This window comes from Tachypleus tridentatus, chromosome 7 (genome assembly GCF_004210375.1).
Source record: "Tachypleus tridentatus isolate NWPU-2018 chromosome 7, ASM421037v1, whole genome shotgun sequence".
Taxonomy (NCBI): Eukaryota; Metazoa; Arthropoda; class Merostomata; order Xiphosura; family Limulidae; genus Tachypleus; species Tachypleus tridentatus.
Window position 1 is genome coordinate 127,376,934 of NC_134831.1, and position 14,519 is coordinate 127,391,452.

Here is a 14,519-nt window from a genome sequence, read left to right on the forward strand (position 1 = left end):
ATGTTTTCATCCTTGAAAAAATCGAATCAGTACTTCGTATTTCCAAGTTGTATAACGTATTATTTCCTTTCTAGGCCCGGCATGGCCAAATAGTTAAGGCACTCGACTCATAACCTGAGGGTCGCAGGTTCAAATCTCCGTCACAACAAACATGCTCGCCCTTTCAGCCGTGGGGACGTTATAATGTGAAGGTCAATTCCACTATTTGTTGGTGAAAGAGTAGCCCAAGAGTTGGCGGTGGGTGGTGATGACTAGCTGCCTTCTCTCTAGCCTTACACTGCTAAATTAGGGACGGCTAGCGCAGATAGCCCTCTAGCCTTACACTGCTAAATTAGGGACGGCTAGCACAGATAGCCCTCGTGCAGCTTTGCGCGAAATTCAAACCAAATCAAACTATTTCTTTTATAGAAAATAATAATAGGGTTCTTTAAGTTATTAAGCCACATGTCGTAAGTGTTGCCCCCCAGTGGCTTAGCGGTATGTCTCCAGACTTACAACGCTAAAAACCGGGTTTCGATACCCGTAGTGGGCAGAGCACAGATAGCCCATTGAGTAACTTTGTGCTTAATTCAAAACAACAACAACGTAAAGTGTTTTATCCTTACGAAATTTCAACCTACACAGAGTTGTCCTCTTTTAAGTCAGTGATAAGTTTATGGACTTGCAATGCTAAGCCCCAGAGTTCCATTATCTGCAGCTTAACATTAAAGAACGAACCCTATTCGATATGTGATTAGAATGCAACCATTCCTTACACAGTTTTAAGAAATTAAAATTTCTGTTGTTTTTTTTTACATAACGTAACCATTTAGAATTTCAATAGTTTTGAAAGAAACTCCAACTTTTATAATAACTATTTTAACATGAATAGTTCTACTGAATTAAACCATTGGTAGAGAAAGATAATATTATAGTGTGTAAACATTTGTCATGCTACAAACTACATAAGTAGTCCCTTTAAAATACAAAAAAATAGCGCTCACGTGTGTTCTTAAAGCAAAGCCACATCTAGCTATCTGCTGAGTCCACCGAGGGGAATCGAACCCCTGATTTTAGTACTGTAAATCCGTAGACTTACCGCTGTACCAGCAGAGGACGAAAACAAATTAGCAATACGGAAAATTATTCCTAGTTTATAACACATACAGTGTCAGATACAAGTCGTTGTGTCATGCAGGGGGAAATAATTTAAATATATTGTGGGGAGAGTTCATCATGTATATATATATATATTGTTTACAGCGAGCCACTGACATCAGTTAACTTATAACTGAAGATTCTTGTTCAGCAAAGAGATCAAAACAGGGAAACCACAATCAAATCTTCCAATGAAACGAAGGCTTTATTTATCAAATATAATCCTCATTGCAACGTAACTGGTACCGTTGACAAAACAACAAACAAGAAATTGACTCTGAAACCAAGAGGCGTATTGCCTTCCAGCCTCACATCCAAATCAACCGGTGTTTGCATGCTTATAAAAAAAAAACTGGAATCACAGTAACTTCATTCCACCTCACACCTTCCAATGCATTTCTAATGTATTTTTTTTATCGCGGTATTCTAAAGCAAACTCTAAGTATAGTACAGGGTTTCTAAAAACGCTTAACATAACATAATGTTTAGGGACAACAAGAGACCTGTTATTTCATCTCGGCTGTCGTATCCTCTTACCCAAAGTAGAGCTATTAACTAAATAAAGGATTTCTTTCAGTATGTTACGTTCTTTACAGAATCTTAAAATAATGATTACTGTGGCAAACTGGAACATTATCCATATAAATTCAATAACCTTTCTTACAGAAATGATAAATAAATTTTGCGATTCTTTGTGCACGTGTAACCGGTATTTGAATATTTAGAAAGTATAAAAATTCGCCTGGTTCCGCTGATTTTCACTGGTCTTTGTGGGCTTTGTTAATACGTGTTCTACATGGTTTCTTTGATTTATACGGTTATAAACGTGCGTTTGTTTGTTTCTTTTGGAATTAAGCACAAAGCTACACAATGTGCTATCTGTGCTTTGCCCACCACAGGTATCAAAACCCGGTTTCTAGCGGTGTAAATCCGCAGATATATTGTGCCACTTAGGGGCATTATGTGTAGGAAAATTAATAAAATTAGTCTGTTTGTTTGACGTATGGTTCATACATTGAAAGATACGAACGAACCAAAACTGAACACATACCTGTTTCAAAATAATTTGTTTTTTCTACGATGTTTACTATCATTATGTATTACAGCGTTTCTGTGGTAATTAAATGCAACGAACATTTTATACGAAACATAACCATATTTCGCGTTTTAGTTGGTGTTTTCTTTATACTTTGTATTTCGACTGAATTTTGTTTTTTCAGACGGAGACGACTTGTCTGGATTTAAAGAACTAGTCTGGAGTTAAAATTTTATGACACGATTTTCCTGAAAAGAAAGGGTGAATGACCCTTTGATCTCTGTGTTGAAGCCCCATGAGGAAGACCTCCTCAATCGCTTGTTCTTTACTCCAGGCAGATAGCTACATAAACGTTTCAACTAAAGACAACTGCTTAAGTTTATTACCAGCTACAACCGGGATACTCTTCATAACAACAAATAGTTTCCTCAATAAGATCTTTCGGACAAACGAGATGTGATTTAAACCAAAGAGACGACTTATTCAGTTAACTCCTAATACCGTGTAAGACTAAATGTTCTCCAATAAAAAAAGAGTTAAAACAAATTTAAGATCAGTCCCACTTGGGTGACGTTAAAAATATGACGTCATTTTTGGCGCCATCTCGAGCAATCATTTTTTATAAAAAGAGAAAAAGACACCAAAGAAGCTGTAGTTTTATCCATTGTGTCTCAAATATTTATTGAAACCAACGGCTAAAATAGCTTTATCACCATTTGCACCAGTGGTTTATTCATTTTAATTCATTTGTTAACAAATCCTGCATGACAAGGTTGTTGGGGCACTTGACTTACACTCTGAGAGTCAGGGTACGAGCCCCCGTCACACGAAACACGCTCGCCCTTTCAGCCGTGGAAACATAATTCACGTTCAATCCAACTAACTATTCATTGGTAAAACAGTATGCCAAAAGTTGACGATGGGTTGTGTTGACTAGCTTCATTACCTGCCAAATTAAGGAGGGCTAGCTGAGATAGCCCTCGTTTCGCTTTGCACGAAACTCAAAACAAACAATCCTGTTTTGAATGTGAGTTTGTTTCAATAAACATTAAAGTAAAAAATTTTTATTTTCAAGTAAATAAGCAGAACCTTCCTGTTGATTTTCCGTTTGACAAAACATAAACAAATGTTTTTTCTTAACTGAGGGCTTATACTGCTAGATGCTTGGTTTTGATACCCGTGTTAGGCAGAATACAGATAGCCCATTGTGTAGCTCTGTAATAATTGACGTAAGATTTAGATCAAAGAAAATCGTATAAATTTATGATAGTAACAAATAGTGTTACGCACTACTTAAGTATATTATTTTATAATTCAGGGTTTTAGGGTTTTTACTCATCTCATTCTATGTGTTGCGTAAATAAAACTTCTTCGATTATGATAACATAAAACGTATACAAATAACAACTACGTGGCTGTGTTTTTCTAAAAGATTAACAAGGACCACGTAACTATATTCAGCTGTATATCTCCTAATGATAAAGGTTTACGATGTTTAAGTTTAAAAGACCTCGTCAGGTGTTACTTTTACGTTGCTATGTGTTTCGAATTCTTCAATTAGTATTTAATTATTAGCCTGCTCTTCGAGAATCTCGATGGTTGTTTCTAGTCTTTTCTACTGGAGCGTGCAGTTGCTTTCTCGTGCAGTGATTTTCTGCTTTTGTTTCTCACACTTGTTTAGAGTAAACTGTGCTTATTTCTGTTTCTGTATTTGGAAATTTTGTAAAATAGATTAACATTTCTTTATTTATTCAAAGTTAAATCTGAATAAAATATCTTTTTTTCTTAATAGTAAGTATTCATAAGTATTTCCAACATCCAAAAACTTCACTTGCGTAACTAAATAAGTTATGTGTAGGTTAATCTTGTAAAACTAAATGTATTATGTATGGGTTAATCTGGTAAAGTTAAATGAGTTACATGTGGGTTAATTTTGTAATTGTTCTCAAAAGAAGGTTGTTGTTTTTTTCCGAAGTGTTATTTTTTCTTTTATCCCCTCACTAACAGCACCATGGCATCATTAGATTACTCTCTCGTATGACACACCCTGTGGCACAATGGTACGTCTGAGGCCTTATAACTTTAAAAATTAACTTTCGATACCCGTAGTCGGCACATCACAAAAAGCCCATGATGTAAGTTTGCACTCAACAGCATACAAGTTCCTCTGTGTAATTCATGGCTATATTTCAAATGAGATACAAAAAGAAAATTGAATTTTCTTGGATTAGTAACTTAGGCAAAATCTTTAAATGAGTCTGACTTTCCGTTGTAACAAAGAGCAAAAATACAAGTTTCTTTCAGTTCATTATAATCGTCTACGATCGAATATAACTTTCTCGAGAATGGATAATGTTCAAAAGAAACACTGAAGCAGTATGGTTTCCTTGTTGTTTTTAACACAGTATCTTCAATAATATTTATTATTTTTTTACAACATCGTTTGCCTATCAAGCAAATTGTGTATCTCTGTAACAGTTTTGCTTAGAGTTTAGCCAAATTACTGTTTCAAGTCCCTGTGGAAGCAGGTTCTACTGACGTCCTGTCTTTCATTCTTTTCAGCAATTTTTCGCTAATAATATCTCTGTCTGAACTTTAAGGGCCTTTGACCCGGCTTTTAGCCTATATTCGCAAAGTTTGTTTGTTTGTTTTTGAATTTCGCGTAAAGCTACACGAGGGCTATCTGCGCTAGCCGTCCCTAATTCAGCAGTGTAAGACTAGAGGGAAGGCAGCTAGTCATCACCACCCACCGCCAACTCTTGGGCTACACTTTTTACCACCGAATAGTGGGATTCACCGTCACATGATAACGCCCCCACGGCTGAAAGGACGAGCATGTTTAGCGCGACCGGTATTCGAACCCGCGACCCTCGGATTACGAGTCGAACGCCTTAACACGCTTGGCCATGCAGGGCCATATGCGCAAAGTACTGGCCAGCTTAAAAACGGCAGTGTTAAACGCTGAATGAAAAACGATTCTTTTTTTATTTGCTTTTGAATTTCACAAAATAAACGGAAGTGTTTTTGTGTGTGTATGTGGGAAGATATGACAACACTACACCGTTATTAAGGTAACTTATATCGTTACAATGTTTAATTAACATGTCACTTGAAATGACGATCAGACTAACAATACCAGCCTTTATAAGGTGTAACATTTAGTTATTCGTCTATCAGGAAGAGTTGGTTAATTGAAATTAACTTTGAAGACAAATGACTAATTGGAACTAATTACAGTTACCGTCTAAGATGCTCTGAAATGCACGTGCCACTACAATACGGTCACTTGTCTAAACAACACATTTGTGTATATTCGTCGTGCTGTCTATTAGTTACCTATCATGATACTTCTAGATTTAGAGAATTCTTATTTTCAAACAAAAGTTTAAGTGTTGTATTATAGCAGTTTCGGTTTTGTTAATTGTGTGGGTTCGAAAGCGTTGAAATTACATATTTTTTTATTATTAAAACCAGGAATATCAAACTGGCGTCCTCTGGCGATACTGATCACTTGGGGCCCGGCATGGCCAAGCGTGTTAAGGCGTGCGACTCGTAATCTGAGGGTCGCGGGTTCGCATTCCCATCGCGCCAAACATGCTCGCCCTTTCAGCCGTGGGGGGCGTTATAATGTGACGATCAATCCCACTATTTGTTGGTAAAAGAGTAGCCCAAGAGTAGGCGGTGGGTGGTGATAGCTAGCTGCCTTCCCTCTAGTCTTACACTGCTAAATTAGGATCGGCTAGCACAGATAGCCCTCGAGTAGCTTTGTGCGAAAGTCAAAACAAACAAACCCATTAAGGGGCTTCATGAACTCAAACCGAAATACACACAGTCCGTGAGATGAGGTGTTAGCTTATGATGTCAGGAAAATATTTTGTCGTCAAAATTTTAACGACAATAAACACGGAAATGAAAGTGGTATCACCAGTAAATAACCTTCATGTTAGCTTTCTAAACACACGCAGAAAATGTTCATTTCACTTCACATCTGAACAAGTTCTCTATATACAATAGGAGCACTCAGTAAAGAAGAATGTTTAATTCTTACCACGTGCTAAGTTGCTGAAGCTTTCCCGCGATGCTCGTGCACAGAAATTGAATAAGACTGCTAAAATTTTATTGTACCAACCCGACATAATGTAACTTCTCTGAAGTTCCTGTTTACTTCTTGTGTTATAAGATGTTATACCCGTAGTCTTCTGAAGGTCTGGCAGCTTTTCTTTCTTCATCAGCTGCATATTGAAAGCTTCTCTCGCAACAGTTATGTCTCACATGTCTTCCGTTGTTTCGTCAAATGCTATATTTTTCTTGCATTTTAACACGGTTTGTTTGTAAAACGTAGCACTGTATAATGATATAAAAAGCAACTTGTGAAGAACCGTGAAAAACTGAAGTCCGAACATGACTTACATGTTTAATAAGTCTGTTGAAGTCAAAGCTCAAAGTGAATTGTATCTGTTCCAAAAGAGCATAGTGTTTCCTTTCACGTACGGTTAAAAAGTGAATAAAGTTCACAGCTCAACATTAAGACGAATCTTCGAGGATTTATTTTTGAACTTTTTCTTGTCACGAGAATTGACACAGAAGAGACAAAGCTTATAAATCTCTTATACATATTTGAATAAAACGTTGTAATATCTGCTACTTTTAGATATTACATTGCATGTTTAATACGTTAGTTTTGAATTTTACAGAGGATACGTGAAGAAACAATAGCCAGTTGTTTTTATAATAATTAACAATCTGAATTTGTAGTATGGAAGATGCCCCCCCAGTGGCTCTGCGGTATGTCTGCGGACTTACAACGCTAAAAACCAGGTTTCGATACCCGTGGTGGGCAGAGCACAGATAGCCCATTGAGTAGCTTTGTGCTTAATTCAAAAACAACAAAAAAAAACAACAACAAAAGTATGGAAGACAAATTAGTAGAGTTTCGCGCTGTTATCCTATAACTCTTCTTCTATATGAAGGTGCAAGCAGTGCGAGTTACATATTTCTATTATTTCAGCAAATAAACTCTATGTCTTCACATTATCCTATTAGTGTTTGTGAAATTAGTTCTTACGTCGCCTAATAGGTGAATAGGTTTTCTTCATGACCATCGTGGATTCAAGCTACAAAGTCAACCATTAAGTATCTAAGTGTTTTCTCTTACGACTGAACAATTTTTTAATTATTTTGGTTATCGTAATCGTAAGCTTTAGGGTTAACAACCACTAAACGTCCAAGCGGCTCCTCTTGTGGTCGAACTTTTTCACCTTTCTTGGATTAAGTTACAAGGTCAACCATCAAGGTTTTTTTTCTGAAAGATTTTTTTTATTATTGTTAAAAGGTTTTTAAAATGTTTGACTTCCATGGACGTAACCTATAAGGTTAGCCATCGAGTGGTTGAAATGACAACTTCTACTTCTAAATGATTTTTAATGTCGGTTACATCCGATAAGAGGAGCTGCAGAACGGCAATGTGTAAAGACTATTTACATTTCTAAAAGGTCTAAAAAAACACTTTTATCAAACATAATTACTTATGCATCTATTATTCAAAATAAACGTTGCATAAAGGCAAATAATTATGGCTGACTAACTCTAAAAAGTCTGTCCTAAAGTTTTATGGCACCTTGTGAATAAAGATTTTCTGTAATGATATATAAAATGTATTTCCAACCTCTTACTCTCTGAAACTTATGCAAGAATAGCAGAACTAGGCTGTTCACAGAAAGAAACAACACATAGTAGAACGTTTCGAATGTTTCGTGTCTTGAAACGATCTGTTTTGTTTTGTCTTTCGTGTTTTTAAATTTTTTATAGATCTACTTTTCATAACACACAAATATTAAACACTGTTATTGTTACCTCGCCAGCCTGATGAGTCCTCGTATTGAACACAAGGTTTGTTTGTTTGTTTGTTTTTTGGAATTTCGCACAAAGCTACTCAAGGGCTATCTGTGCTAGCCGTCCCTAATTTAGCAGTTGTAAGACTAGAGGGAAGGCAGCTAGTCATCACCACCCACCGCCAACTCTTGGGCTACTCTTTTACCAACGAATAGTGGGATTGACCGTCACATTATAGACCCCCACGGCTGGGAGGGCGAGCATGTTTAGCGCAACGCGGGCGCGAACCCGCGACCCTCGGATTACGAGTCGCACGCCTTAAGCGCTTGGCCATGCCAGGCCTGAACACAAGGTCTTCGCTGGTACTGAATATGACAGATGTAGTATGACTGAAACGATATATTCTCCTTTGCCTTAACTCGTGATTTCTTAAAAAGAAAGCCAAAATATTGTATAAAAACTGCTGGTACTTTTGGTTAACATGAACTTGTTGTTAAACTGTTCAGTAATAGTTTAAAGTTTTTCTGTGTGATAAATATGTTAAAATTATTTTTAAAACTTTTCAAAAATTACTTATCGACTTTAATATATGCATGTGAGACGAATGAGAATCCTTTAACCATAATGACAAAATAAGTATAATGTAACCCAGAAAAACTGGTTGAAATGACAAAAATATGGAGTGATAATATAACAAGCATATAATCACAGTGAGTCTTAGTCCTATAACTTCCTTGCTGTAACTTAAAGTTTACTATTATCTTTGGAATGTGTATGTTTTCTTATAAAAAAGTCACATCGGGCAATCTACGGAGTCCAACGAGGGGAACCGATCACCCGATTTTAGCGTTGTAAATCCGTAGACTTATCACTGTATCAGCGGGGTACAGTATACATGGATAAAGAAAAACACCTAAGCCTAACTCTATAACGTCAACAATATTGGGTTGGCAGCCGAACTGACTTTATTAAGCTGTGATTTCTGTTTACCTTTTTTGTTAACCTGTTTACGTTTACATAAGACCCAGCATGGTCAGGTGGTTAAGGCACTCAACTCGTAGTTTGAGAGTCACGGGTTCAAATCCCCGTCGCACCAAACATGCTCGCCCTTTAAGCTGTGAGGGCTTTATAATGTGACAGTAAATCCCATTATTTGCTGGTAAAAGAGTAGCCCAAGAGTTGGCGGTGGGTGGTGATAACCAGCTGCCTTCCCTCTAGTATAACACTGCTAAATTAGGGACGGCTAGAGCAGATAGCCCTCGAGTAGCTATGCGACAAATTCCAAACAAACCAAAATGTACTTCTGAATGATTTTTAATGACGGTTGCACCTGATAGAGGGTGCTGTAAAATGATAAGGTGTAAAGTCGTAGAAAAAAAAACGACTTTTTATTTAAAATGAATAACCAGTTCTGTTGCTTTGCAAGTTACCTCGTATAATACGGTTTAAAGTGTTTAAGATCGACTCTTTGAATAATAAAATAGCAATACATGAATTTTAACGTTTACAAACCAACTGACAAAGTTTAAGAGTTATGAAACTTCCGTCCTAAATTACACAGTTCTGCGAATTTAAACTTCATAAAAGTTGTTTTGATTTTAATAACGGATTTTCCATAATTGAGCAACCGAGGTTTCTAAAATAATATTATTTTTTTATATAATGCAAGGATTTTGTTTTACAAATCGAGAACAAAAAAGAATCCTTACTGAGATCAAATTATTATTTCGTTTAGTACAATGGACATATCTTATTATTATGTTTGTTGACAAAAATACAAACAAACTGGAGAAAAGGAAAACCTACAATGGACATATCTTATTATTATGTTTGTTAACAAAAATACAAACAAACTGGAGAAAAGGAAAAACTACAATGGACATATCTTATTATCATGTTTGTTAACAAAAATACAAACAAACTGGAGAAAAGTAAAAACTACAATGGACATATCTTATTATTATGTTTGTTAACAAAAATACAAACAAACTGGAGAAAAGGAAAAACTGCAATGGACATATCTTATTATTATGTTTGTTAACAAAAATACAAACAAACTGGAGAAAAGGAAAAACTCCAATGGACATATCTTATTATGTTTGTTAACAAAAATACAAACAAACTGGAGAAAAGGAAAAACTGCAATGGACATATCTTATTATTATGTTTGTTAACAAAAATACAAACAAACTGGAGAAAAGGAAAAACTACAATGGATATATCTTATTATTATGTTTGTTAACAAAAATACAAACAAACTGGAGAAAAGGAAAGAGCTTGGATGTCGAACGAACATGTATTCATAATGATCCTGCTCTTCATGTGTGAAATCAACGTCTTTTAGTCTCAAAACCACGTGTTATGGTTTTTCTTGTATGTATTACCTTATGATGTTTTGTGGAAAGTATGTACGTGATGGTGAAAAATAAACGTCCTTTTCGAATTCGGCGTGCAGGAATTGCTGTAGAATATTTAAAATTTCAAGACAATAACACTATCGCAGGCCTGTGTAATTAGTGAACCCTAAGAGTTTCGGTGTTCGAGAAGTATTATCAGCATTTGTCCGGTCAAAATTTTCTTTTATCTGAAAAAAAAACTTTCTACCTTCGCATGAGGTCCGCGAAAGTAAAGTTCGCTGGTTCGAATCTCCGTCCCACCAAACACGTGCTCGCCCTTTCAGCCGTGAGTACGTTATAATGTGAAGCTAATTCCACTATTCGTTGGTAAAAAAAGTAGCCCAAAAGTTGGCGGTGGGTGATGACGACCAGCTGCCTTCTTCTTAGTCTTAAACTGCAAAATCAGGGACGGCTAGCGCAGGGATCCTTCGTGTAGCTTTGCGCGAAATTCAAAATAAACCAAACCTAACTGAACTGCCGATCCTACAGAAAAATTTGATGTGTATATTTTTGAGTTATTAAATATCATATTTGTTTTTAAAAGAAAGTGATCAGCTCAATGTACGTTCTTCCTGTGAGATGAGGTTCTGGAATAAATATGTGAACGGTTTCGTCAATATAAAGATCGACTTACTATAAAAATAAATAAAAAACAGACAACCTGGGTCGGGCTCAACGAGCAGCTTAGTTTAAACAACACGTGACGACGTAACGGTCAACAACTCCTTTTCTGTAGCCCCCCCCACACAGTGACACAGCAGTACGGCTGCGGGCTTATACTGCTAGAAACCGGGTTTCGATACCCTTTGTTGAGGGCAGAGCACAAATAGCCCTGTGTGTATCTTTGTGTACAATGCCAAAACAAACCTGTTTTTTTTTTTAAATAAAATTAGTATGATACGTCCGGAAGTTTGAATCCATTTGATATTGAAGTAACAAAGACGATGAAACAGAACATGCAGTGTGGCTAAGAATAAACGTTTCTTTCAGTTTTATTCAATATATTTTATATAAAAAACTCAAATTTGGACCTAAGTAAAACAGAAGAATGCTTATATAGCACGTGTCGATACTTCAGACTGTTAGGACAATGAACCTCTTAAAGAAGTAAAGACTATCTCATGCATGGACACACATTCAGATATATCTATCTATACAAGCTGAGACTGCATTGTATAAAAGCAGAAGTATGCAGTTTAATGGGATTTTTTTATAACATTGATTTCATGTAATTGAGCACTGCGTCGTTTCTTTCTGTAAACTCTTAGCATAGAAATTCGATATTTACATTCGCAAACTCCATTAAGAATGATCAGAGACCCTGTGGACTACAGAGTGAAAACCATGGTTAGGCCCTTTCTCGCTAGTATTATGTTATTACTCAACAGAATGTAATTGTGAGGTTAAATACAGAGGTCAACTTGCAAATAATTTATTCGTTGCTCACAAGACATCTAATCTCATTAATTTTACTGTATTTTTAGAATTTTCGCGCTATGCTACGCAAGGCTTAGCTTCTCATAGCCGTCCCTAATATTACACTGACAGCCTAGAGGGAAGACAACCAGTCAACAGCACCCATCGATAACACTTCAGGTACTCTTGATTTGACTGTCACTCTTACAGTACATTTCAAGACTTCAAGATTAAGAAAGCGTTTCTGTTTTTGTTGGGGGGGGGGGGTTCTACGATAGCGGAACACAAACCTGAAACCCAAGACTCAGGCACATTAACCTCAAGACCTGGCCCGGCAAGGCTAGGTGGTTAGGGCGCTTGAGTGGTATTCTCAGAGTCGCGGGTTTGAATCCCCATCGCACCAAACATGGTCCCTCTTTCAGTCGTGGCGCAGTTATAATATTTCAGTCAATTCCACTATTCTTTGAGTAGCTCAAGAGTCGACAGTGGGTGGTGATGACTAGCTGTCTTCACTTTTTGCAGTTTGACAATGCTAACTATAAGTTGTACATATCTGAGACGTTGGTTAATTAAGTAGTTTGCATGACACTCAATAAAAATAAATTCAGTCCTCACTTTAGCATTGATAATAGCTTCAAAATCGTTTTGAATGACAAACTGTGGTATTGTATTAAGAAATATAAATATATATGATGTAATCTGATGATTAAACAATGACTACTAACAACCGTTTTTGTTTCGATTTTCTTTAGGTGAGAAACCGTACAAATGTACCTGGGACGGCTGTGAATGGCGGTTTGCTCGGTCAGACGAACTGACTCGTCACTATCGGAAACACACGGGATCCAAACCCTTCAAATGTAATCACTGTGAACGGTGTTTTTCCCGGTCAGACCACCTGGCACTTCATCTAAAGAAACACCAGTAGCAGAGGCTTCCATTAAAAATAAACCAAAGATGTTGTCATTGTTTTCTTTATAACAGCGCCCTCTTCCAGCTTACGTGAACATTAAATGTAAAATTTCTATTTTAGTCACTCCTTATTTTCTAACTGAACTCTCTTAAGAGACATAAAAGGGTAAAATTCAATAACTGTAATTAGATGAATCATTAATGAAGGAACTACTGTGTAAAGTGAGTTATACAAATCATAAACTAATTCCAGAAACAACAGAAAAAATGTTAAAACCTTTTAACAGCAAGTTCTGTGTGATACTTTTTTGTTAAGACATTGGTGTTAGTTAATTTTTGCACAGCAACTCGATCAGTCTGTTTGCTATTAAATCTTACGCTAATGGTTTTGTAAGAATATCTGTTTTGAAATGTTGGGTGATAATTTGATAAGCATCCATTTCAATGTACCAGCATGTGCGTCGTAATGATTCTACTTAATATTAGTCATTCTATCTATTTTTTTTTTTAATTTTGTTCTACGTATTGTTTCAGGAACTTTAATATTCCAAAGAGAACATAATTTATTCCAAATTAATATATTAAATACAGATACTGCATAGGAATGTGCTCATTATTTGTTCTGTGAAAGTAGTTTTAAAATATATAGTCATGGTGATCAACTGATAGAGTGAGGCAAGACTTCTTCCTGTCAGTCATTGGACGAGGTGAATCTTCTTATCGTGTTGTTTGCCTACGAGTCATGAGTCATTGCAAATAACTAGTATTTGGATTTCTTACAATAAAACATCGGTGGTAAATAATATACTGAAAACTAAACTTCATGTTAAGCTTTAAATAGCTATTCGTTTTCAATGTCGTCGCTTAGGATTAATTGCTAACTTTAATAATTAACAGGCAAAAATGTTAAAGCATAGAGGGCTCTGAGGGTGGCTTCCAGAGATGTGACCTATTGTGCTATTTCCGCTGGTGTAGATTATGCCTGTAGTGACTGAATAGTGACGAGGACAGACAATTATTAATTGTGTTAAATGTTTTCAGAAGTGTTAAAATCACTTGAAAGTATTTTCTGCCTAATCAAAGCGTTTGTCGTCGTCCAGCATTATGTGGACCAAAGTGAGAACACTGCATTTATAAGCTAAGGTGATTTTATGACTCTTAGCTTTCTTTGAAACAGAAAAAAAAATACAGCTTTTTGTGCCATTTAAAGAATCTTTTTTAATGAGGTAAGGGAATTTGTGTGTACACCTTTTGATACAATCAATACTTTTTTATGGTGTTAAACTTAAACAAATGAAATAAAGGGGACTTATGTCACTCATTTACTTAACTGTATCGACCTTCAGTGCCTTCTGTGGGTCAAAACGTGTCATCATGCTTTTTTAACAATATGTGTCATTTAAACCAATAACTTCTTGGTGTACCAGTCTACAGTCCTGTGATTTGTAAACAGGCGCACTGAGGCCTGACGTCTTACATTCTTCACTTGTGTATTGACATAAAAAGCTGATTGGTATTGTTTAAGATGTGGCTTTAAGAATAAAGATAAGATTATGTAAGTATACTGTCGTATTTTTTTCTTACATGTATTTACACGCAAGTTGAGAAACCCGCCCTTTTTCTGGGCTACGAACTTAAAAAACATAGCATATTATTAAAGTATTCATTGTTACCTCACAAAAACTTTTGTACAAGTTTTAAGAACTCAATATGTGTATATACTGCGTGATGGTTGGAATGACTAGGTAGGAAGAGGTATCGACTAATTAGTGGCGGAAGTGGTGTTTTTT

The 14,519-nt window shown here is 36.1% G+C and overlaps 1 protein-coding gene across 3 annotated transcripts in view; it reads left to right on the forward strand.

Moving 5' to 3' along the window:
• The window catches only part of LOC143256554 (Krueppel-like factor 7), a 132,347-nt gene extending 118,056 nt beyond the window's left edge, over positions 1-14,291 (forward strand). For 2 of the 3 annotated variants that reach the window (XM_076513913.1, XM_076513914.1), the window contains exon 3: positions 12,570-14,291. In XM_076513913.1, coding sequence (XP_076370028.1) covers positions 12,570-12,745 — 176 coding nt within the window. In that variant the 3' untranslated portion in view covers positions 12,746-14,291. Of the gene's footprint in view, positions 1-2,357; positions 2,605-12,569 lie in introns of those variants that run through there. The other variant, XM_076513915.1, reaches the window with a different exon arrangement.
• Positions 14,292-14,519: the final 228 nt, after the last annotated feature.